The sequence below is a fragment of the Neomonachus schauinslandi genome, chromosome 6 (genome assembly GCF_002201575.2).
Source record: "Neomonachus schauinslandi chromosome 6, ASM220157v2, whole genome shotgun sequence".
In the NCBI taxonomy this organism is placed as follows: Eukaryota; Metazoa; Chordata; class Mammalia; order Carnivora; family Phocidae; genus Neomonachus; species Neomonachus schauinslandi.
In genome coordinates, this window is record NC_058408.1 from 73,862,812 (window position 1) to 73,888,540 (window position 25,729).

The 25,729-nt window shown below is 39.0% G+C and overlaps 1 protein-coding gene across 2 annotated transcripts in view; it reads right to left on the reverse strand.

The window, feature by feature from the left end:
- The window catches only part of PRKG1 (protein kinase cGMP-dependent 1), a 1,258,435-nt gene that overhangs the window by 86,382 nt on the left and 1,146,324 nt on the right, over positions 1 to 25,729 (reverse strand). For both annotated transcript variants that reach the window (XM_044915991.1, XM_044915990.1), the window contains exon 9: positions 18,417 to 18,491. In XM_044915991.1, the coding sequence (XP_044771926.1) occupies positions 18,417 to 18,491 (75 nt within the window). The remainder of the gene's footprint in view (positions 1 to 18,416; positions 18,492 to 25,729) is intronic.

Here is a 25,729-nt window from a genome sequence, read left to right on the forward strand (position 1 = left end):
CTTCCTACGTTTTGCTCTAAAACATCATAAGTTAAAAAGAAGCAATCAATTTTACTTAAATGCAAGCTAACTGTATTTGAATCTCTGAAGGGATCAAGGAAACTGGTTATAATGCTTCTAGCAAGGAAGATTTACCTCTCGCTCTATGTTTTAAATTATTTGATTAAAAAAAATCAAAGTCTTAGTTATTTGAAGAGAAAGGCACACAGTTCCCTGACATTAAGATCCTAGTTAATAAAAAGTTGGGGGATTAAAAGAGGCTGTAAGTAGCTGAGTAAAATGTTAGGATTACCTTAGGTGGCTTTTCTCAGAGAAAATGGACACAACTTTTTGCTTTTCCCAGAGTAGAAATCATGGACAGTTTCCAAAGTGGCATATTTTCCTTTAGTATTTCCTCTGTGAAGGCGGAGAATTGGGGAAACAACTAAGAACACGGCAGTATTTGCTCCTGGAGAAGCTGGTGGCAGTCACTGATCACCACTGGTGCTTCCTATCCACGGAGGAATTACAGGCCAAGGGGAGGAGACCTGAAGGTCTTTACAATGGCAACAAAATGAAGCTCTTGGCAAAGCCTGAAGTCAGTGGAAACACCCATAACATGGATATGGCAAAGCTCTTGCCTCAACCATCTCTCTGCTGGGAAAGCTTGAAATACATAAAGAAAACACTATGGCATACCATGTTTTCTAAAACTCAGAGAGGAGGTATCAGTCTCCTTCAAACCTAAAACAAGAAATGAATTTCTTTTCAAGACCTGCGCCGAGATCAAGCATCGGATGCTTAACCGGCTGAGCCACCCAGGCACCCCAGAAATGAATTTCTAGTGCAAACTGAGTCTGACATCTGAATGCATACATGATTTTTTTTCCTTTTAATTTATATAACTCTATATAAATTAGCCTCCAACTCTATGGAGGCTATGGTATTTATTGGTATCTGGAAAATGTTTTGTTTTAATCAGTATTATAAGCGAAGTTCTCATCCTTGACTGCCTCCTAAAATAATTAAAAAGTCCCTTTGCAGTATAAAGATAGGTGGGGAATCAGAAGACCTAAAAAGTCTGATGTGAAAGTCATTCATGAGGAATCCTATATCTTTTTTTTTTTTTTAAGATTTTATTTATTTATTTGAGAGAGAGAGTGAGAGAGAGCATGAGAGAAGAGAGGGTCGGAGAGAGAAGCAGACCCCCTGCTGAGCAGGGAGCCCAATGTGGGACTCGATCCAGGGACTCTGGGATCATGACCTGAGCCGAAGGCAGTCGCTTAACCAACTGAGCCACCCAGGCGCCCAGGAATCCTGTATCTTGTTCCTAATATGTTGCTCTCCTAGGATAAGGTGGCAGATGGTAGGAGATCACACAGAGCATACTGTGAGTTAAATAATATATTTATTTTTAAAAGTCATTGCCTTACTTTTTTATACAAAATGGCCTAGAAGCAGAGAGACCCAGTAGCAGTGACCACCCTTACACTTATTACCATTTCTAATTAAAAGGAACAAAGGTTTCTTGAGAAATGGAGGATTTCGGGTCCAGGAGAGGAAATGAACACAAAGAACCTGGAGCATCTTGTTGTTCAGAAAACAAGAGAGTCATTGGCCACTAACAGATTGTGTCAAGAGAGAACAAAGAGCCAACCTGATACACTGAATGTATAAATATCCATGAATTCATAATGATACAACCCCCCCCCCCAAAAAAACAAGCAAAAACTAAAATAAAAAAAAAGCACCTCATTTGTCAGTAAGAGGTAACTAAGGCATCAATTACTCTGGAAACTGGTAATTAATGGGGAAGAATAAAAAGCATTCATCCTGCCTGTCTTAAATGAATAGTACAGGGATCAGGAGTAGATTAGACTGTTAGCTGATGATGGGGAGTGTCTTTAGAGAATCTCAGTTAACAGATATTGAAAGAATGATGGAATTGGATAATGATCACGTTAAAGCCTAATGAGCTAGTCAATTCAGGCAGTGACCAGCATTGCTATTAAAACATTTAACAGAACGTTGATGGGAAACTTCACAATGAAGGAACCACCTCCCAGTCCACCGATCCAAATTTAAGTAGCAGAAAATGGAACAACCAGGTACTATTCACCTTCTGTTACAAGGCAATGCAGAAATACACTGACCTCCTGGGAAGTTTTCATGCAATGAGAAACCGAACGTGAATTTAATTCATCGTTTAGGCTTGAGGATCCTTTATAAAAAGTATAGATGCTAGAGAGAGACGAGGAGAATGACATCACTCAGAAACAGTAAGACAAATCGGAAATGGGGATCCATTCCAAGACAATGGACTGCTTTGCTCAACACCCTAACAGAGATATTGGAGTGCTCTTCTAGATGAAAGGAGACATGGAGAGAGAACCAACACACATGGTATGAGATTTGTTTTGATCTCAAGTCAAACAAATCAACCCCACAAAGAGAGAGATTGGAGAAAATGGCGGACTGAATGACAACATACTCTTTTTGTCAAGCACAACAATGACACTGTAGTTATATAGAAACCTGTAACTATTCTTAGAAGATACATACAAAGGGGTGTCCCTTCAGGGAATGATAGAATGTTAGTGATTTGTTCACTAACTGAAAAAAAATTTGTAACAAGAATTAGATGAAATGATTGTGGCGCAACGTTGGTAACTTGAATCCAGGTGATGTTTATAGGGGACGAGTTCACCATATGACCTTCTCTGATTGAAATAACAATAATAACAAGCTCCAAATATTTATCTGACATATGCATATATGCATGTGACATGCTTAGGGTTCTGGAAGTTCACAGCTGGGCTTTGGCCAAAGGTAGCTGGTGGCCAGTGTGAATCCCCATTTTCATCATTTACAAGTTGTGAGACCTTGGGATTAATCCTTCCAGACCTCAGTTTCCCTATCTGTAAAATCAAGGAAAATAAGTATATTCACCTCACAGAATTATTGTTAGGATTAAATGAGGTAATTAATAAAAAGCCTGGTACAGAATAAGTGCCCAACAAATGTTACCTATTTTTGTCATTATCAGTGTAATCACAATTCTTAAAAATATAAGTAGAACAGGATTATCTTATATTTACAGCATTTTAACATTTAATGAATTGCTTTCAGATGTATTTATCTCAATAATAACATATTCTGTTTTAATAGAATGCACTTAAATTTTTCAGATTCTCTGGGATTTGGGTTGTTTCGATCACTTGAGCATTTTACTTAACTGGTACTTACTTTGTAAAAGTTACGTGGGTAAATTATTAATTTTCAAAGAAGTAGAATGGAGTACTGAATATAAATAAGGCTTTGTTTTATGGTTTGGATACCTTGGAGTTCCTGCTGGCCCTCACTCATCATTAGTATCCAGCATCGAAAAACTAATTTGGCTAACTGGACTTTCTCATTGTTGAGATTTTTCATAAGTAGGGGCTTATACTATATTTCATAGCAAATATTTACTGTCTATATCTTTAATAAATACAGAGATAAACCCACATTGATAAACATCTGCAGTGATTACAGGGTTATTAAAGCTTTCAAGTTTTGAAGAGCGAGCTTAAGAATATCAATGAGAGCCCTCATTATGAAGGAGGTAGTTCTAAGAAGCTGCAACAGTCCCCCAGTGCAAGCTAAGTTTATCTTTGGTTTTTGTTGCACCTGTAAACATAGAATCCAAATATTATGACCTGATCAGGGTCACTCTGGAAAGACGGCGAAGGTTTGCATTCAACTAATCAGATAACTGGCAAATGGAAATAGGTCCAAAAGGACTTGAGGTTTCTGGGGTGAACGAGAGAAACACTTGTCTCATCCAGCCTCCTGGTCACAGATATATACCTGCAGGGGACAGGGGTGGCTGGGGGAGCCTGCTAAGTACAGAGGAAGTTTTCAACTACACTTTAACAAAACTTTGTCAGCAGGCACATCTTCTAACAACTGCAGATGACAAACTCCATAGATATTTGCAAACAAATCTACATGAGCTAAATCCTCCCTTGGCTCACAACATCCCTATAATTGGCCTTTACCTAGGAGAATGTTCTGATAAAAATAGATAAAATCCTTACACTGAAAGAGATGCTCTTTCTAAATGCTTGTATCGTATTCCATATCTCCCTTCTTATTAACACCACAAGCGACAATGTAATTGTTGCATTCATTAGACTTAATTTCTCAACAGGAGAGCAAACATATCCTTTCTTTTGTATTCTCTTTGTCTAGTATATGCTTGGTATATTTGAACTGAAAAAATGTTGACTTAATTCTTCAAAATAATGATGTACTGTCCTTTGAATATGGAAATGACATTACCAGCTCATCCCTAATTGACATGTGCTTTGCATATGGAAAGGTGTGTACCTTGCCCCCCTCACTTTCTTATCTCCTCCTTGGAGTCAGATGCAAACATTTTCAAGGTACCCAACTGACCGAGGTGGGGTCATCTGTAGCCGTAAGTAAGTCTAAGTATTCAATGTCCACAATAGAAACCATCTATTTTTAAAAAGTAAATTGAAATTATAGTTAATAGTACAACTGAATTGGGGGGGGGGAGGGATTTATATTGATTTATGTTTCCAAACTTTTTTGACTACAGTCACATTAAGAAATCCACTTTGTTAAACCCATTCTTTACACCCATTATACATATGCGAAAAAAATATGTATCACATATATAGATAAATATAATGGAAAAACTCAATACAACTACATACATGGAATAATAAATGCTGGTCATGATTAGCTACATGAACTTCAAGACCCCTGAGGGGTTTGTTAACCCAGAGTTTGAAAAGCACTTTAATGGTTTTTTCTTTTATAACAATTCCAGAAGACTACTATTTTAATTATTATTCACCTCTGGGTGTCTTTTGTTTTTGTTTTTTTAAACAATCCCAGATCATCTGTATTCCTAGTCCTTTGCTGACTTTCTTCTCTGGCACAGAAATTCCAACATTCTCTGCCTTTCTTTTTTTTTTTTTTTTAAAGATTTTATTTGACGGAGAGAGAGACAGCGAGAGAGGGAACACAAACAGGGGGAGTGGGAGGGAGAAGCAGGCTTCCTGCGGAGCAGGGAGCCCGATGTGGGGCTTGATCCCAGGACACCGGGACTGTAACCCGAGCCGAAGGCAGACGATTAACCGACTGAGCCACCCAGGTGCCCCCATTCTCTGCATTTCAAACGTCCACTTGCTACATAAGGATGCACAGATAACACCTGGGGGACTGACATGGCCGGCTCTCTAATTGTTTTGGGGTCTTTCCTTGATCATCACTCAGGGGTGTTTGGCTCCTTGGAGCACTTGGGGACTAGTCGCCATGTCACTGGGCAGCAGGTAGACCACACAGCACTGTGTTGGCAGGATCATTGCTTGTGATTGCCACAAAAGTGGAAATTAAAGAACATCATGCCCTTTATTTCTAAAAGTTAATGAAACCATGTTGACAGGACTTGAAATATAAAAATGGTGCGACATGGAGAGACTACTAGATGTGTGACTTCTGGTCCTCCAGAGCACCCCCTTCCTTGCCCACAGCACATTTCTCCTCTTTGGTAGTCTATTGAGTTTAACGATATACACTCGTGTCATATTACCTATGTAATAACGGTCTTCTGTTATAGACAAGTGTTGTACCTAAAACCTGTTTTTGTGTTTTCTATCTTAGTGCAATACCATGTTTTGCTTTATAACCCAAGGGGTTGTATGAATAGAAAGAACATTCGTTGTCTTGTACACAAAGTAATTACATTTGGGTCTATTTTAGTGGCTTAGACTCTGATGTGGAAAATGTCAGCCAACAACGTACAGAACAAACTGAGACAGTGTTTTCCAGCTTTCAAAAACCCCGTAACTAACATCTCAAGACAAAAAAAAAAAAAAAAAAAATTCTAACATCTTACAACAACAAAACATCTAATAACAAAGATTTAGCATCCTGGTGAGCCAGATTTTCTCGGTGAATTAATTGTCCCATAATGCTTACAATTCTGCTTCTTTGAAGGAGTATATTTTTTAAAATCTTGAGTATTAGGGAGAAACCTAGGAATCTTAATTGAATGTGGATAAATTATTTTTGTATAATTTGGTTGTGTTCTAGCATTTGAATTAATCACAGTTTTTCAAACCCTGCTGTTCTGGAGCAAAAATCTAGTCTGATGGCTATTGTGATACTTTTGTTGTCCTTACATTTTTCTCCTGGGAGTAAAACTATAGGGAAGTCAGGCTCATTTTCACAATTTGATAAAAGTCTGTACTGATATGAATATAATTTCAGTGCCCCTCCCAATAATTTTGCATTTATTTGTCTTCTATTTATATCAGTGGTTCTCAACCAGGGGCAATTTTGTCTTTTCCCCTTTCCCCCAGCAAATATTTGGCAATTTCTAAAGATGTTTTTGATCTTCATGACTTGAGGGGTGGGTGAAGGACATGCTATTGGGCTTCTGGCGGTGTGATGAAATGGGAAATATTTATTTGGTGATTGTCCTCGGTTATTGGCACAGAGCCGCTAAGACCCCAGGACTCTCTAGAGTGATAACAATGTCTTTGGCATGCTGATGAGATGACTGGTGGGCTGGGGTCTCTGGATGGCTTCAGGGTGGGGGCTCATGAGAAAGAGAAGGCAAGAGGAGCGGGTCAGAACCTTCAGCCCCATCCCCCAACTGGAGAGGGCTGAAGGACTGGAGGTTGACTTCAATCACCAATGGCCAATGAATTGATTAATTCTGCCTATATAATAAAGTCTCCATTAAAACTCCTAAACAATGGGGTGAGGAGAGCTCTGGGATTGGTGACTACATCAAGGTGCTGGGAGGATGATGTGCTTGGAGAGGGCGTGGAAGTTCTGTGCCCACCCACCCATACCAGGCTTCAATTTGGCTGTTCCATTACCATGAACCGGTAATGGTAGGTAAACTGTTTTCCCGAGTTCTGTGGGCCATTCTAGCAAATTATAGAAACTGAAGAAGTGGTCATGGGAACCCTTGAATTATAACCAGTGGGTCAGAGGCATAGGTGACAACCTCAGAGACCGGCAGGTGTGTGAAGTGGGGGCAGTCTTGTGGGATCAAGCACTTAACCTGTGGGGTCCACGCTGACTCCCAGTAGCGAGTGTCAGAACCGACTGGAACTGTGGGACATTCAGCTGGAATCCAGAGAGAGGGAGGACTGGTTGTCGGCGTGGAAAACCACACTCATTTGGCACGGAAGGGTTGTGAGTAAAGAGCTCCGAAGTGGGGAGAGACCAGGGATGCTACTGAGCATCCTAGGATCCCAAGGCAGCCACCACAACCAAGAATTATCCAGCCCCAAATGTCAGTAGTGCTGAGGTTGAAAAATGGCTTATATGCATAGTTGTGTAATATTTTTAAGGTTGCAAAAGTAGCAAAAGGCTAAGGCTCATGCAATAAGCTTTGGAACCAATGGATTTAGGCAGAATATTTAGGAAACTATTAAAATTTAAAAGTGGTGACTACAGTTGAACACTGACACATCTAGAAGGAAATTCTGAATGTATCAATTAAATACTGTAGCATGATAGCAGACGGTAACGGGCTAATTCTTCAGTACTCTGTACTAAGCACGGCGTCAGAAATTATTTCTGAAATCATAAGTTGAACCATATGAGATCGCTAAAAACAGTCAACTATCGGCAGTTTCGTATGGCTCAATCTAATAAAATTAATTTCTTTTTTTTTTTAAAGATTTTATTTATTTATTTGAGAGAGAGAGAATGAGAGAGAACACATGAGAGGGGATAGGGTCAGAGGGCGAAGCAGACTCCCCGCCGAGCAGGGAGCCCGATGCGGGACTCGATCCAGGGACTCCAGGATCATGACCTGAGCCGAAGGCAGTCGCCCAACCGACTGAGCCACCCAGGCGCCCTAAAATTAATTTCTTATTAACTATTTTCATTTTTATTTACTTGAAGAACATCAGTAAAAAGGAAAACACTGACAAAGTATACTATTATAGATGCATTTAAATAATAATGTAGATAAAGGAAATTGGTTAAAACAGATAGTGTGCCTTGCTTTTAGTCATACTAAGGAATAAGATGTTTCTGTTTTTGGACATTATCTATTTAATTGTTTGGAGCGTGTTGAACTTTTTGGAGGGAGAAGTATTCCTACCTGACTTTTATGGTTTCTTAGTGTGGCTCATGAATGCAAGCAACAGTTGAAAATATGAGCTAGGAAAATCATACCCTGTAAAATGCAATTATTGTATCTTTGGCTTTTTAAAAAATGAGCTCGGGAAATCACATTTTGGTAAGTGATGAACCACTCCTCTTACACTCCGGATTCCTTGCACTCCCTACTCGCTCCCCTATAGACTTTGGCATATGAAGCTGGTGTTCTGATCACCTGCTTCAGTGCGGAAGGGAATATTAATCAATGTGCACGTCAACAGCTCTCCAAAGGTAGGGGCTCATCTACTCTCCTAGTTTGTGTCCTCACTCAAAAAAGCACCATCTATATTTTGTCTGTTGATAAAGTTGCCATCTCTTCAATGGCCTTTTCTTTCTCAAGTCAACCCTTTGGAGCCCACTGGAAAAGAAGAATTGTTAATATCAACTAAAGAATATTCTTCATCATTAATTTAATTGTTCAACTAATATAATAAAGAGGCTCGAGAAGAAAAACCAGGAGTTCCATCCAGAGGACTGTGCAAAATTAATCTGCTGAGTAGCATGGTGAGCAAGGGATCTTGATTTGAGAGGACAGATCCTTGGACAAAATTGTTTTCAGTAAAATGGATGTATTACTTAATTGTGACATTTTGATAAGCCAATTTTACTACCATAATAAGCACATGGCGCTTAAAAAAATCAGCATCAGTTAACAACAAAACAAAAAACTTGGGAAAACTAATGAGGAATTACTTGTATGCCCAATGAGTCATACTTTCCAAGTCTTTGAACTGAAAGTGCTCTTAAATTCATCATTTTAGGAACCTGCTTTCTCCCCTTTTCAAGGATATTAGGATCATTATTATTCAGTATGTTCAACAGGAATCTGAGTTGCCTAAAATGTCTGAACAGTTTCTGAATATGAGAGTAACAGCTTTTGTTTTATATCCCCACATATCGGATAAAGTAGAGCATAAGCTGGGGGCCTGAAGTAATTAAAACAGTTTATAGAGTTGACTAATGTTTGCAATTTACACACATACACACAAATGGTTTTGAGCAGTAGCCATACTTCATTTCTATGCTATCTCATCTTCCTCAAATAACAATTTAGAGACATAAATTAACATGGTGTGCTGTGCTCATTGTATTAAAACAATTTACGCCACCATTTAATTCATTATTTAAAAATCCTTTCTTTCTACAGGGATTCCTGGGAGAAGTACTGGTCTAACATTTCCAATTTCCAAGGTACTCTGTAATTTTCAAATGGCATTTTATTGAAAGATAGCCTGGCATATTATCATATCTAAATGTCACATTGGCAAGAGAAAATTGTATGTATAATGATGAAAATGAAAACTGCTTTGTTTCTAGAAGCTAATTTATTTAACTACTATGAGTTATCAAAATGTACTTCAAGCAAAACTGCATACATTTTGATTTAAATATTTTGAATAAAGTAAGTGCTAACAGCAATACTCTCAGATTCGAAGGGGAAAGAAATTGTAGCTTGGTGACTTTTGTTAAAATACACACCCACAAATGGTTCCGTGATCTTTAGGAGTCTGTCTTCTGCTGACAACCACAAAGACGTCTTCATTATAAATTTAGAACACAGCGCACGTGAAAATATTGTTTACGTAAAAGGGGGTTATGCTTCTGAAAGTATGGCTTGTTAACTTCCACATTCTAAGCATCTACACTAGGAAGGATTTAAGAGGATTATTTTTACAGATTAGGAAAAAACGGGTCCAGAGAGGCTAGTGCTAGGTGCTAGACCCATTGCTCAAGGTCACACGGAGACAGAGAAGTTTGCATCATGCTGTGAGTAAGGCCCATCGCTCCCAGCTCCACAGCTTCTTGCTCTATGCATGTGGCCTCACGAGGGACCTCTTTCAGCACTGAGTATCAGCCTCGATCTCCCTGGGTTCAAAGGTTTGCTCCTGAGAATGGCTCAACCTCACATGTAAAACAGCATTAGAATTATGCCCTAGGCTGTCTTCACAACAGGGAGAGAAACTGCCTGCATTGAAAAAGGTATTTTAGTCAAAGATTACTATTTTTCAGTCGAAACTGCTGAGAACAGAAGGGATATACTAGGTATGACTATATTTTGCTTTTTAAAAAGGACTGTATCACAAACAGGCTCTAGGACGCCAGCATATCGAAGGGATGCACGCACTGGGTGGTTCCTTTTTCTGTCTCGGGCTCTGGAAACACTGACCTCATTGCCACATGGGACCAAATTATCCTTACGATTTACAGAGCTCTTGAAGTTTTGGAAGTGATTTCTCTTTTTAAAACTTTTTTCAATATTTATTTATTTGGCAGAAAGAGAGAGCGAGGAAGAGAGAGAGTGCACAAGCAGGGGGAATGGCAGAGAGAGAGAGAAGCAGACCCCGTCCTTGCTGAGCAGGGAGCCTGATGCGGGGCTCGATCCCAGAACCCTGAGATCATGACCTGAGCTGGAGGCAGATGCTTAAACCCAGGCGCCCCAGTTTTTCAAGTAATTTCCAACTGCTGTTGTCTAATATGGCAATGGTATAAAGGAAACATCCTTCCTTTTTGGAACAAGAAAACAGCCGAGAATCAAATGGTTTGTCGGCACGCACCAAGCAAGTCAGCAGTGCTAGAATTTTCAATTATCTTTAGACCTCTGCTCTTGTCAATTACAAAAGGTTGCATGCAAGGACATTCTGGGATTCACCTTTATAAAGTCTTGCTACCTAGGGAGTCTTAAAGAGTAATGCTACAGAGGAGAAATTAACAAATGGCCTTTGAGAGTTTTAAAATTTTTAATGAAACAGAAAAAAAAAATACTCCTACCCAAGGCCAAGTACTTTTATCCTGAAAATCATTTTTTTTAAAAAGAGCTACTCAATCAGTATGACTGCAGTTGCAAGAGGCGACTTTGATGCTCTATAGTTACCACTCACATGAAGCTTTCATCTTTGAGCACCAGTGGCCCTAGCAACAGTTCCATACTTCCTCCCAGCCCAACTGCATGTGCTGGGGTTGGAAACCAAAGGGCTCTCGCACAGAGGAAAGCCAGCTTATTAGGCTTAGGGGCCAACCACTGAAAATTTCAGTCTCCTATGCTTTCACCCTGCAATAAAACGGAAAACAATTTTTATTGCCCAGAGAACAGGACTGTCTTCTGTCTACTCAACCCTGGAAGTGGTCAGCAAGTTCTAATTCTGGTGTGAGGGCTATTTCAGAAAGCCATTTGCTGTTCTTTCCATTTAATTGGCATATTGCTCACTTGAATTCTTTCCATAGGGGGAAAAACAATTTTCCAGGCTCATTTCCCTGAGAAGTGCTTAGATCAAGCCCACGTTAGTTTAAGTAAATTGTTGATAAGATTGTGGGAATACTAAGATCTTTACCCTAAAATGCCTGGCAGAGAAACCCTTGTAAGAAAGGGCAAATTTTCAAAGTCGGGGTGTTCCAAAGAGCAAACTCATGTGTATTTGATTATGCATTTAAAATCTCATGTTTGCTAGACACTAGACAACCCCGGGGCATTTGGGAAGACTTGAAGAAGAATGCAGACCTCTGTTCTGATTTGCATAGCTTCGTTATTTTGAGATGCCTCTGATGAGTGAATTTCCAAAGGCCTGAGTAACTTGCCAAAGAGCACAGAGCCACCATCCGCCCCGTGACAAACAGAGTGAGCAGCTTAGGGTTGTCTCTGCTAATGAAATGTAACGAGAGAACATTTTTACTGCTGTCACATTGTGTCAAACAACAAGGCTTGGCGACCAAAAGCTGTTCTGAAAACACCACCCAAGCTAACATGTTCCTTTGCAAACGAACTTGTAAACAGAAGGGGAACTTTAAATCAAGGAGGACTAGTTACGGAAAGAGGAGTAAAATTTTTATTTGGACTAAGCCACAAGGTCAAACAAGTGGTCCATATGTGGGCAATAGTCTCTCATTCTTGCAAAGAGTCCGAGGAAGCAACTGTAGTACTACATTGTTTCATGGCCCTAAGTCAGAGTCGATCCTGATGCCTATTTTTGGGCATCACCTTTTTCTCATGCCCTGATGGTAGGATCTTGTTTTGCACACTTCTTATTCCTGGCTCCGCACAACAGTTTCAGCTTTCTCATTTACTTTTTTCTTTCTGAACTATGTAAACCTGTTCTGAGAGTCCATTTTTCAGGACAAGGTGGAGAGTAAGTGGAAATAAGAGAGAGGCGCACAATGTGGGGAGTAGGGCAGGACAAGATGGCGGTCCCAATGGTGTCTTTACAGCTTTGGTCATTTTGTGGCTCCTTGCTCAGGGTCCCTCTCTCCTCTCTGTGCCCAGAGAGAGGCTCAGCTTATCTCTGCAGGAGGAGCTTATACATATTTACGCTAAGATGGTAGGAAAAAATATTAATTCCTCTTGGGAGAATTTTAGATTTTTTACAGGTTCTCTAGAGAGAGGACAGCATTTAAACCTAAAGGAATAGTACCTAATTAAAACAGAAAAGCAAAAACTTTTTTTTTTTTTAAAGATTTTATTTATTTGACAGAGAGAGCACAAGCAGAGGGAGGGAGAGGGAGAAGCAGGCTCCCTGCTGAGCAAGGAGCCCAGTGTGGAACTCGATCCCAGGACCCTGGGATCATGACCCGAGCCGAAGGCAGCCGCTTAATCGACTGAGCCACCCAGGTGTCCCAAGCAAAACCTTTTTAAGTAAGAAATCACATCTCAAAATCTGCTTTTGTCTATGATGGTTAAAAGGACCTGAGACCCACTTGCCTAGACTTTTAAACTCTCTCCATCGCGGTTGGTCCTTCTCCTTTCACGGAGCTTTAAATGCTAGTTCCTCAAGAACAAACCCTCAGTGCCAGGATATTCTAATTCTCTACTTTCTATCTCATTCACATCTTTAATTCCACCTACCACAAAAATACTCATATTCTCAAATGAATACCAACCTCTTCTCTGAGCTCCAGACCCGCCCAACTATTCTCAAGGGTTCTCCGTATATAACCTGAGCAGAAATCAATTCAAGGTCACCCTGCTCTTCAAACCTGGCAACCATATTCTATTTTAGTGATCGAATGACATTGCCTCCCTCTGATTTCCAGACCCCAAATCCTTGCATCATCCTCATCCATGCTCCCCTTCGTCACCAACATCTATTTCCTTCAGGAGACCTACTAGCTTTGCTGCCTATCTCTCAACTCCCTTTCTTTATTCTTACTGCTCTCATTCTAGCCCTGTCTACCATCAGCTTTCCCCTGGAAAATACTCTGTTGCTTCTCTGCTTTCACTCTGTACTCCTCCAAATGCGGAGGAAAGGGTGCTCAATTACAATGTAAACCAACTGATCTCTTTTGGTAACTGACAAGCCTGAAGTGATTTTCCTAATTCTTTAACATCCAATCTCTGACATTTGCATTCTATGTCCCGGCCTTGTTGGTATTTTGGTTCCTTGAAGAGGCAGTCTTGTTTCCTACCCAGGGGGCTTTGCAAATGCTATTTCCCCAGCTACAATGCTCTCTGCACTTCCTTGCCCAGCTAATACCAACTAATTCTTTTTTTTTTTAATAAAGTTTTTTTGTTTGTTTGGTTTTTTTTTTAAAGATTTTATTTATTTATTTGAGAGAGACAGAATGAGAGACAGACAGCATGAGAGGGAAGAGGGTCAGAGGGAGAAGCAGACTCCCTGCTGAGCAGGGAGCCCGATGCGGGACTCGATCCCAGGACTCCAGGACCATGACCTGAGCTGAAGGCAGTCGTTTAACCAACTGAGCCACCCAGGTGCCCCAATACCAACTAATTCTTGCCTAGCCAGTACCAGCTAATTCTTTACAATTCAGCTCAAATCTAGATAAAATGTCATTTCCTCAGGGAATCAGTAATGTGTGTCTCTCTCCCCATATGCACCAAGAAGGCAAGACATATGTCTATTTTATTCACTGCTTTATATGTAGCATTTTGTAGGAACACAGAGAATATTTGTTGGCTAAATCAGTGCATGAGTCAAAGTGAATGAACGTGGTTAATGCTTCTATGGCGGTGGGGGGGCAGGGGCGGCTAGAGAGTGCAGGGTCTTTAAATCTATATTCAGATCAAGTGCTGTCGTAGATTAAAATATATGATTGGACTCATTTGCAGGTTTATGTAAATTTTGCATAAGAAAGAGTTCCTTGTGAAAAACAATGTTGAGAATCATCAATTTAGACCATAAATAAATGCACTTATGAATCTATATTCCTAGAGCTGTCAGAACTGCAAAATGCTTAGTATTATAAGACAGGTTTTGGGGCACCTGGGTGACTCAGTCGTTAAGCGTCTGCCTTCGGCTCAGGTCATGATCCCAGAGTCCTGGGATCGAGCCCCGCATCAGGCTCCCTGCTCAGCAGGAAGCCTGCTTCTCCCTCTCCCACTCGCCCTTAGTGAATAATTAGCAGCAATCAAGAGGAGCTTAAACATGCCATAAAGGTAAAGTTTCCATCAAGAATAATTTTCTTTGTAGGAAATAGATGTTTTGAGGCAGGTGGAAGGCACACACCAGTGCAGAGGAGATCTGAGAACCACCTCCCTGGGACATATCTCTCCAGCAATCTCCTGGACCAGCCCCCTCACCGAGTGCAAGCGATGCTCACTACCTTTTGCAGACCATCCTGCCACTGAGGCCTGATTATGCTACTAGCTGAGTTTCTCACAACTGAACTTCTAAACGTTGACTAATGTTTGCAGTCAGGCCTACTTTTTTTCTCTTTTTACCCAATAGGTGTTGTCAGTGAGACAACACCAACAATAATTTCACGTGGAGAAATAACATGATCCTTTTAGTGGGGCTTTAAGAAATACCAATCTCATCTTTAGGGGATTCCGCAAAATCAAGGAGATCTTAAAAAATAACGCTTACACGATGGAGCCAATCAATACCTCAGTTCTAAATGGTACAGATTTAGTGATCTATATAGAGATGTAGAGGCCTTATAAGAATTATCCAGGGAATTTTGACCAATTAGAGCACGTCCATAGGCCCTGAAATGGCAAACCTTAGAAGCTCCTTAAATACAAAGATGAAGGCACAATGTACTTAAGGGGAAGAAATCTAATAAAGAGACAACAGTGTTAACACAAATAGACATTTAAACTTCTTAGTTCAACTACAAAGCTTTGCCTGGGGAATAATTCAGAGTTTACCTCTGAGTGATAGGACACCTAATTAAAATGATACTTTCAACTTCAGAAATCTTCAGATGTTATTTTTTATGTTTTTGCAAACAGTATAAAGGGTGTAACAAAGACCTTTGCCAGGATATATGTATGTAGTTGGCTATTTTGAGGAATAAAGATTACATTTATCAATTTTTCTAGAATTTGGATCAGTGGTTTTAGACATTTTTTTCATCAAGGTATTCCCCTTTTCTAAGTAATGATCAATATTAAGGAATGTGGGTTATGCATTCATTTGGATTTAGTATTAATTGAACTAGAAAAGTTTAAACTAATCTCTCCTAGTTAACTTATATCCATGTATACATAATAACTAAGTTCTAGTCTATCAAATTTTGGCTCAACTCACAATATTCTAAGCCACTTACATGGAAGTAGTCATTTTATTGCCCTTCTTTGCTCTTTAATCATAACTGAACTTTTTTTTTTTTTTTTTAAGTAGGCTCCATGCACAACATGGAGCCCAAGACTGGGCTTGAACTCACAACCCTAAGATCATGAACTGACTTTTACAGAAACTCAGTGCAGGGTCTTTAAGTCTATAATCAGGTCAAGCAGCTATAGATTAAAACACATGAATGGACTCATTTGAGTCACCCAGGAACCCCTGAACTTTCTTTTAAGTAAATGTTACCATTTTTATAAAAATGTAAAAATTTATGGATATTTTCCAGGCTAGGTTAAATTTTAGGATATGCTGCCAAAGTGAGAGTAGTTTGTGTACATCAGAGTAAATACTTCCTGCCCAGGAAGTTTTACATAATCGATATGCAGTCATTATCTATGAATCAAGCAATTTATCAAATGCCCTAGGATATACTTCCAGTGGTTACTTCTACCAACAATATCATTTACAGTCCTTTATAATTTACACAGTATTTCTACATACTGCCATCAATTACATCACAGAAATACCCTATTAAAGGTAAGATAAGGACACTGAGAGGCAGTGTTAACTCATGACCCAGATCACTTGGCTGGAAATGACAGAGGCAGAAACAGAACCCAAGGTTCCTACCCCGTGTCCAGGATCGTATTTGTCATACCGATTCTCTTCCAGTGAGAAGTATCCTCACCCTTCCTACCTTGTAATTGTCTGATTTCAACCTCAGCATATTTATTTTCCTTGTTACTTTTGGTTGAGGCATGAGCAAGTGAGCCCACAAATGCCCAGAATTCATGAGATGCACACACAGCTCTCTTTATAAAGCCAGTGGGACACCAAGAAGGAGACAGCTGATTCAAGTCGCTTTCCCATCACCGCCCACCTTTAAGCCTGTGACTGGACTCAACTTTGGGCAGATAGGAGTTATACAGAAACTTTCACTATAAGAATCTAAAATTTAGCAGGAAGCAGAAACAGACCAAAGAATGCTTTAGCTTAAAAGACCTCTGACTTTTTCTAGTAACTGAAGAAGTATTTAGATGGTTGCTCATGTAGATTTTAGATAAATTTTGAATATTACCACCAGTTATATATACAAAATGTATATAATGTGATATCTATATGTATATAAAATGACCCAAGACAATCTTAACTGTATATATACACCTAAGAAAAAACATGCTAACATAAATTATGAGTTTTTATACAGCGTATGTTCCTCTAGGGATAAAGTCCAATAATAACAAAGGGAGTTTTATAATTTTTAAAACTGGTAAGGATTTTAAATGGTCCCCTCTCCCATCTCAGTAGGATTAGTGCGAATACCAGAAACTAAAGTCTAAACTTAGCATTAATGTGTATTTTAATCTATTGTAGAAAACCAGAAAATTAATATCTATCATCCACAGTACCGGCAATCCCCATCATTGCGTGGAGTTTGGTGTTAAAACTGGCTCATGCAATTGTCTAGGCAAATCTCTGCAAAGGCTCTGCTACCGTCTGACCTCAGGACATACATCTGTGTCCCTCCAAATAGCAGAGGGAACAAAAGCAAATATATAGAAAAGAAATTGTGAATATATTTAGACTGCTTTAAAATAATAGAATTTTATCAGCCGAAATGAACTGTGGTACTTTTTTTTTTTTTTAAGATTTTATTTTATTTATTTGACAGAGAGAGAGAGAGAGACAGCTAGAGAGGGAACACAAGCAGGGGGAGTGGGAGAGGGAGAAGCAGGCTCCTGGCTGAGCAGGGAGCCCGATGCGGGGCTCGATCCCAGGACCCTGGGATCATGACCTGAGCCGAAGGCAGATGCTTAACGACTGAGCCACCCAGGCGCCCCAAACTGTGGTACTTTTTAAGTGCTAGACCAAATTTTTAATCTTCCTAGAGTCTCAAGACAAAAGCACTTTTATTATTATTATTATTTGCTTTTGAGGTTACTACAAAACCAACCAAATTCTGTCCCTGAGCTATCTAGGTACTGATAAATTTTTGTCAGTTTAATCCTTCAGGTGTCCTGTGTGATATCAATACTGAATTGCTTTTCCTTAAATTCGCTCGTTGGAAAAAAGAAGGCAGGATTCTAAAGATTACAATTTTTAAGAATAACCTAGAATCTTTTTCAGCAAAAGCCAATCTCAAATAATTTCTAATCTTTGTCAAAAAGATGAAAGCTTTGTTTTAAAGTAAGTATTATTAGTAGATCAAATTGTATTTTGTTATACAAAAATGATACTTCATGGGATACATACTATCTCACATCATTCTGATATCTTTGTGCCACACCAGCTCAATGTAAATCAACAATGTATTTGCACCAGAAAATGTTTCCAGCCTTATTACTTTCCGTACAATTTCACAAACAACTATTGAACACAACAACCACCATTCATTCAGAAGTACTTTCAATGGGAGAAATAATGTGTTTGGATTCAATTATTTATATTGGATTTTAAATTTACCATTTTCCCTTGCTGAGATGATCTTCCTCCCAAAATTATGATTTCGTGTTTAAGAAGATACATACTAAGTAAGCATAGTATTTAATCATTACCTCGAAATTTTTGTTTTTTTTTTTTCCTTCTTAAGGAATTAGTTTCTTCCTGTCAGAATGTTGGGCTTTTTAAGTTCAATAAAATATTTAATTTTGTTTTTCTTCAAAATCATTTTCTTTAAATCAAGACTAAGGCCAAAGGAAAAAAAAAAATGTCACTTACTTTGCTTTAGCTTCTGCATCCTCATATGCTTTATTGGAAACATCATCCAGTCCTCCAATCAAATGCTTGAAAGAGCTGTCGGGAAAAACACAGTCATCAGGGTAAATCCTCTACCAAGTTGTAGCAATAACAACCTAGTCAATAGTACATTGAAACTATCTAAAAGGAACTAAAAAAAAATGAATTCAAACATTCAATCTAGATACATTAGTAAGAAACACATCAGATAATGATATAAACTCTGAGAGCAGGGACCTCTCCCATCTTGTTCACCTCTATAGTTCCCAACACCTAGAACTGCATCTGGAAAAAGCAGATATTCAAAGAACAGATGGAATAAAGTCTGTGACACACAAAATGATATACATCACAAAGTTAATGGGTCAATTCTACTGGGAAATAACAACAAGATCCACCAATTACGGAACGCCTCCTGTATGCACTATCCTTTTAATGATCATGAACATATATTAATTCCAATTTTCCAACACACTGTAAAAGACAAGCATCACTATCGTCACTTAACAAAACTATAAACTAATCTTCAAAGGCAAAATACATATGTGGAAGATAGGAAAAGAACAGAAGACAATTATAGGGAAGTCAACTCATTTTGGAGGGATCAAGAAACTGACTTCAGCATTAACTAGGAAGAGTAATGAAACTGTTTAAACCACTCTACTCAATATCCTAGTACGGACCTAGGACTGTGTTCAGACCTACTTTATATAATAAAGTCTCATCTATTGTACACCTATAATATAAAATATTATAGGGTCAGCACAAAATGAATACACACAGACACGACAATTACCCTTGAAAATTACTGAATGCAACCAGATACAGTAACTCTTGTGCGCACTACATTTTGGCAACCACTAAACTAGACTGAACAGAGGAATGAGAGGAATGTCTGTATTCAAAGTGTTCACGTAATAATCAGGGCCATCACTTACACAGTGCCCATATGCTGGGTACTGTTTTATGTGATTTACATGTAGAAACAAATACTTCAACAGGTACAGCAATCCTGTGAGTCAGTCTTACCTCCACTGCATGGATGAGGGTACTGAGGCACCAGAGGTTAAGAAACTGACGTCAAGTCATACAGCCTGGTGGTATGAAGGCCAATAGGGAAGGAGGCCATCATTCTCCCTCATACCCATCAAGCCTACACCACGGCTCCTATCCAAATCATGATGCCTTGACGCTAACTATCAAATCCCTAGTAATGCCCAGCATGTGGATGGAGAATGGTCAAGTGCTTTAAGAAATTACATTACATTTTAATTTTGAGTCTTAATGAATGAAATCTTAATGAATGAAAATGGCTTTGTGTATTGTGTTAAACAAAATATGCCTGTTTTCAAGTCCTGAAACATTGGGTATCTGTTGATGTAAAGTTAAATGTTGCTTAACCACTATAACGTGCACTGTTTTTTGTTGTTGTTGTTGTTGTTTGTTTTTTTGTTTTGTTTTAAATATATGAAGAGGAACTTGACACTTGCTTGTGGGCCCAGCTGGAAGGAGGTGGGAGAGCCATTACCTTAGGCCCTTGGGTAATGATCTCATCTGGGGGACAGGGTAACTGGAATGCTGAGATAAAACACGAAGTGTTTCTAATACAAAAAGGGACGAGAAGGAAGTGTTGGGAGGCTAGGGAATCAAGCAAATAGAGTGTCAAATTTTCTGCGGCGCATTGCGTTCATGGACATCAAATGAATGAAGCCTGCAGTTGGCAGGCGGACCTTATACAACTTTCAAAAAAAATAGAATGATAAAATAAATGATTAAATAATCCCCATAGTAGAGATTAATGTTCAAATAGGATTTTTGCCATTGTTCTTTAAATGGCAAAATTCCCCACCTTCCCAGAGAATGCCTCCATCATGACTTAGAGATGGGTTTACATTGTAAAGTGAAATAAGTATTTATTTTACTGTGGGAAAAAATAGTATCTGGTTGATTTTCTGTTTTCACAGATAATATAAAATTTAAGCCCATAGAGTCTGTTACTTGTCCAGGATGACTCCAATTCTGTAGTATACCCACGACCATAATCCATGTTTCCTTATCCCCCATCCTGTCCCCCATAATACTTACATGTTTTTAATCTAACCAAATCCAGAATCTTGTGAAAAGGCATTGATAGGAACCAAAGAGCATAAGGTAGTAAAACTGAAGAACAACACCCACTACAACAACTTTTCAAATACATTCAGATTGGGATCTTAAATGTTTAACACTCATAGTCATTTTAAGTTCAAATAGTTTAAAAAAATCTTCCTCCTAATATCTATTTGACCTAAATATGTCTTAAGCAGGATAGGATATTATTTAGATTTAGAAGGTGAGTGGATGACAAATGTGATAAGGAGGAAGGCTTTTTAACTTAAGAAAATCTGTCCATCCCACTAGGCTTGGTTAAAACGATGTGGATCACTTTTTGAAAAGACAATTTGAAATTCCTTTTTTTTTTCTTAATTTAAACTCAATTAGCCAACACATAGTATATCATTAGTCTCAGATGGAGAGTTCAATAATTCATCAGTTGCATGTAACACGCAGGGCTCATTCCATCACGTGTCCTCCTTACTGCCCATCACCCAGTTACCCTGCCTACCTCCCCACCTGCAACCCTCAGTTTGTTTCCTAGAGTGAAGACTCTCTCTCATGGTTTGTCTCCCTCTCTGATGACTTTCCATTCAATTTTCCCTCCCTTCCCCTATGGTCCTCTGCACCGTTTCTTATATTCCACATGTGAGTGAAACCATATAATAATTGTCTTTCTCTGCTTGATGTATCTCACTTAGCGTAATACCCTCTAGTTCTATCCATATCAATGTAAATGGTAAGTATCCATTCTGATGGCTGAGTAATATTCCATTGTGTATATTATATATATACACACACCTCATCTTCTTTATCCATTCATCTGTCAAAGGACATCTGGGCTCTTTCCATAGTTTGGCTATTGTGGACATATTGCTGCTATGAACATTGGGGTGCATGTGCCCCTTCTTTTCACTACATCTGTATCTTTGGAGTAAATACCTAGTAGTGCAATTGCTGGGTTGTAGGGTAGCTCTATTTTCAACTTCTTGAGGAACCTCCATAATGTTTTCCAGAGTGGCTGTACCACCTTGCATTCCTACCAACAGTGTAAGAGGATTCCCCTTTCTCTGCATCCTCACCAACATTTCTTATTTCCTGTCTTGTTAATTTTAGCCATTCTGACTGGTGTGAGGTGGTATCTCACTGTGGTTTTAATTTGGATTTCCCTGATGCCAAATGATGTGGTGCACTTTTTTACGTGTCTGTTGGCCATTTGGATGTCTTCTTTGCAGAAAAGCCTGCTCACGTCTTCTGCCCATTTCTTCACTGGATTATTTGTCTTTTGGGTGTTGAGTTTGATAAGTTTTTTTTTTTTTAATTTTACTTTATTATGTTATGTTAATCACCATACATTACATCATTAGTTTTTGATGTAGTGTTCCATGATTCCTTGTTTGCATATTACACCCAGTGTTCCATTCAATACATGCCCTCTTTAATACCCATCACCAGGCTAACCCATCCCCCCCACCCCCTCCCTCTAGAACCCTCAGTTTGTTTCTCAGAGTCCATAGTTTCTCATGGTTCCTCTCCCCCTCCGATATTCCCCCCCTTCATTTTTCCCTTCCTTCTTCCCCCCTTTTTTAACATATAATGTATTATTTACTTCAGAGGTACAGATCTGTGATTCAACAGTCTTACAAAATTCACAGCGCTCACCATAGCACATACCCTCCCCAGTGTCTATCACCCAGCCACCCCATCCCTCCCACCCCTCCCAACTCCAGCAACCCTCATTTTGTTTCCTGAGATTAAGAATTCCTCATATCAGTGAAGTCATATGATACATGTCTTTCTCTGATTGACTTATTTCGCTTAACATTATACCCTCTAGTTCCATCCACGCCATTGCAAATGGCAAGATTTCGTTCCTTTTGATGGCTGCATAATATTCCATTGCATATATATATATATATATATATATATATATATATATATATATATATCTCATATCTTCTTTATCCATTCATCTGTTGATGGACCTTTTGGCTCTTTCCATAGTTTGCCTATTGTGGACATTGCTGCTATAAACACTGGGGTGCACGTACCCCCTTTGGATCCCTACATTTCTATCGTTGGGGTAAATACCCAGTAGTGCAATTGCTGGGTCATAGGGTAGCTCTATTTTCAACTTTTTGAGGAACCTCCATACTGTTTTCCAGAGTGGCTGCACCAGCTTGCATTCCCACCAACAGTGTAGGACGGTTTCCCTTTCTCCTCGTCCTCACCAACATCTGTCATTTCCTGACTTGTTAATTTTAGCCATTCTGACTGGTGTGAAGTGGTATCTCATTGAGGTTTTGATTTGGATTTCCCTGATGCCGAGCAATGTTGAGCACTTTTTCATGTGTCTGTTGGCCAACTGGATGTCTTCTTTGGAAAAATGTCTGTTCATGTCTTCTGCCCATTTCTTGATTGGATTCTTTGTTCTTTGGGTGTTGAGTTTGATAAGTTCTTTATAGATTTTGGACACTAGCCCTTTATCTGATATGTCATTTGCAAATAACTTCTCCCATTCTGTCAGTTGTCTTTTGGTTTTGTTGACCGTTTCCTTTGCTGTGCAAAAGCTTTTTATCTTGATGAAGTCCGAACAGTTCTTTTTTTCCCCTTGCTTCCCTTGCCTTTGGCGATGTTTCTAGGAAGAAGTTGCTGTGGCTGAGGTCGAAGAGGTTGCTGCCGGTGTTCTCCTTCGGGGATTTTGATGGACTCCTGCCTCACATTTAGGTCTTTCATCCATTTTGAGTCTATTTTTCTGTGTGGTGTAAGGAAATGGTCCAGTTTCATTCTTCTGCATGTGGCTGTCCAATTTTCCCAAGACCATTTGTTGAAGAGACTGTCTTTGTTCCATTGGACATTCTTTCCTGCTTTGTCAAAGATGAGTTGACCATAGAGTTGAGGGTCCATTTCTGGGCTCTCTATTCTGTTCCATTGATCTATGTGTCTGTTTTTGTGCCAGTACCATACTGTCTTGATGATGACAGCTTTGTAATAGAGCTTGAGTCCGGAATTGTGATGCCGCAGCTTTGCTTTTCTTTTTCAACATTCCTCTGGCTATTCTGGGTCTTTTCTGGTTCCATACAAATTTTAGGATGATTTATTCCATTTCTTTGAAAAAAGTGGATGGTATTTTGATAAGGATTGCATTAAATGCATAGATTGCACTAGGTAGCATTGACATCTTCACAACATTTGTTCTTCCAATCCATGAGCATGGAACATTTTCCATTTCTTTGTGTCTTCCTCAATTTCTTTCATGAGTGTTTTATAGTTTTCTGAGTAGAGATTCTTTGCCTCTTTGGTTAGATTTATTCCTAGGTATCTTATGGTTTTGGGTGCAGTTGTAAGTGGGATTGACTCCTTAATTTCTCTTTCTTCTGTCTTGTTGGTGCATAGGAATGCCACTGATTTCTGTGCATTGGTTTTATATCCTGCCACTTGACTGAATTCCTGTATGAGTTCTAGCAGTTTTAGGGTGGAGTCTTTTGGGTTTTCCACATGAAGTATCATATCATCGCAAAGAGTGAGAGTTTGACTTCTTCTTTGATGATTTGGAAGCCTTGTCTTTCTTTTTGTTGTCTGATTGCTGTGGCTAGGGACTTCTAGTACTATACTGAATAGCAGTGGTTATAGTGGACATCCCAGCCATGTTCCTGACCTTAGGGGGAAAGCTCTCAGTTTTTCCCCATTGAGAATGATATTTTCTGTGGGTTTCTCATAGATGGCTTTTATGATATTGAGGTACATACCCTTTATCCCTACACTCTGAAGAGTTTTAATAAAGAAAGGATACTGTATTTTGTCAATTTTTTTTTCTGCATCTATTAAGAGCATCATTGGTTCTTGTTCTTTCTTTCATTAATGTATTGTATCACATTGATTGATTTGTGGATGTTGAACCAACCTTGCAGCCCAGGGATGAATCCCACTTGGTCTTGGTGAATAATCCTTTTAATGTACTGTTGGATGCTATTGGCTAATATTTTGGTGAGAATTTTTGCATCCATGTTCATCAGGGATATTGGTCTGTAATTCTCCTTTTTGATGGGGTCTTTGCCTGATTTTGGGATCAAGGTAATGCTGGCCTCATAAAATGAATTTGGAAGTTTTCCTTCCATTTCTATTTTTTGGAACAGTTTCAGAAGAATAGGTATTAATTCTTCTTTAAATGTTTGGTAGAATTCCCCTGGGAAACCATCTGGCCCTGGGCTCTTGTTTCTTGGGAGAGTTTTGATTACTGCTTCAATTTCCTTAGTGGTTATGGGTCTGTTCAGGATTTCTATTTCCTCCTGATTCAGTTTTGGTAGTTTATCCATCTAGGAATGCATCCATTTCTTCCAGATTATCTGATTTACTGCCATAGAGTTGCTCATAATATGTTCTTATAATTGTTTGTATTTCTTTGGTGTTGGTTATGATCTCTCCTCTTTTGTTCATGATTTTATTTATTTGGGTCATTTCTCTTCTCTTTTTGATAAGTCTGGCCAGGGGTTTATCAATCTTGTTAATTCTTTCCAAGAACCAGCTCCTAGTTCTGTTGATCTGTTCTACTGTTCTTTTGGTTTCTATTTCATTGATTTCTGCTCTGATTTTTACTATGTCTCTTCTTCTGCTGGGTGTACACTTTATTTGCTGTTCTTTCTCCAGCTCCTTTAGGTGTAGGGTTAGGTTGTGTACTTGAGACCTTTCTTGTTTCTTGAGAAAGGCTTGTATTGCTATATACTTTCCTCTTAGGACTGCCTTTGCTGCATCCCAAAGATTTTGAATAGTTGTGTTTTCATTTTCATTGGTTTCCGTGAATTTTTTTAATTCTTCTTTAATTTCCTGGTTGACCCATTCATTCTTTAGTAGGATGCTCTTTAGCCTCCATGTATTTGAGTTCTTTCCAACTTTCCTCTTGTGATTGAGTTCTAGTCTCAAAGCATTGTGGTCTGAAAATAGGCAGGGAATGATCCCAATCTTTAGGTACCGGTTGAGACCTGATTTTTGACCTAGGATGTGATCTATTCTGGAGAATGTTCCATGGGCACTAGAGAAGAATGTGTATTCTGTTACTTTGGGATGGAATGTTCTGAATATGTCTGTGAAGTCCATTTGGTCCAGTGTGTCATTTAAAGTCTTCATTTCCTTGTTGATCTTTTGCTTAGATGATCTGTCCATTTCAGTGAGGGGGGTGTTAAAGTCCCCTACTATTATTGTAT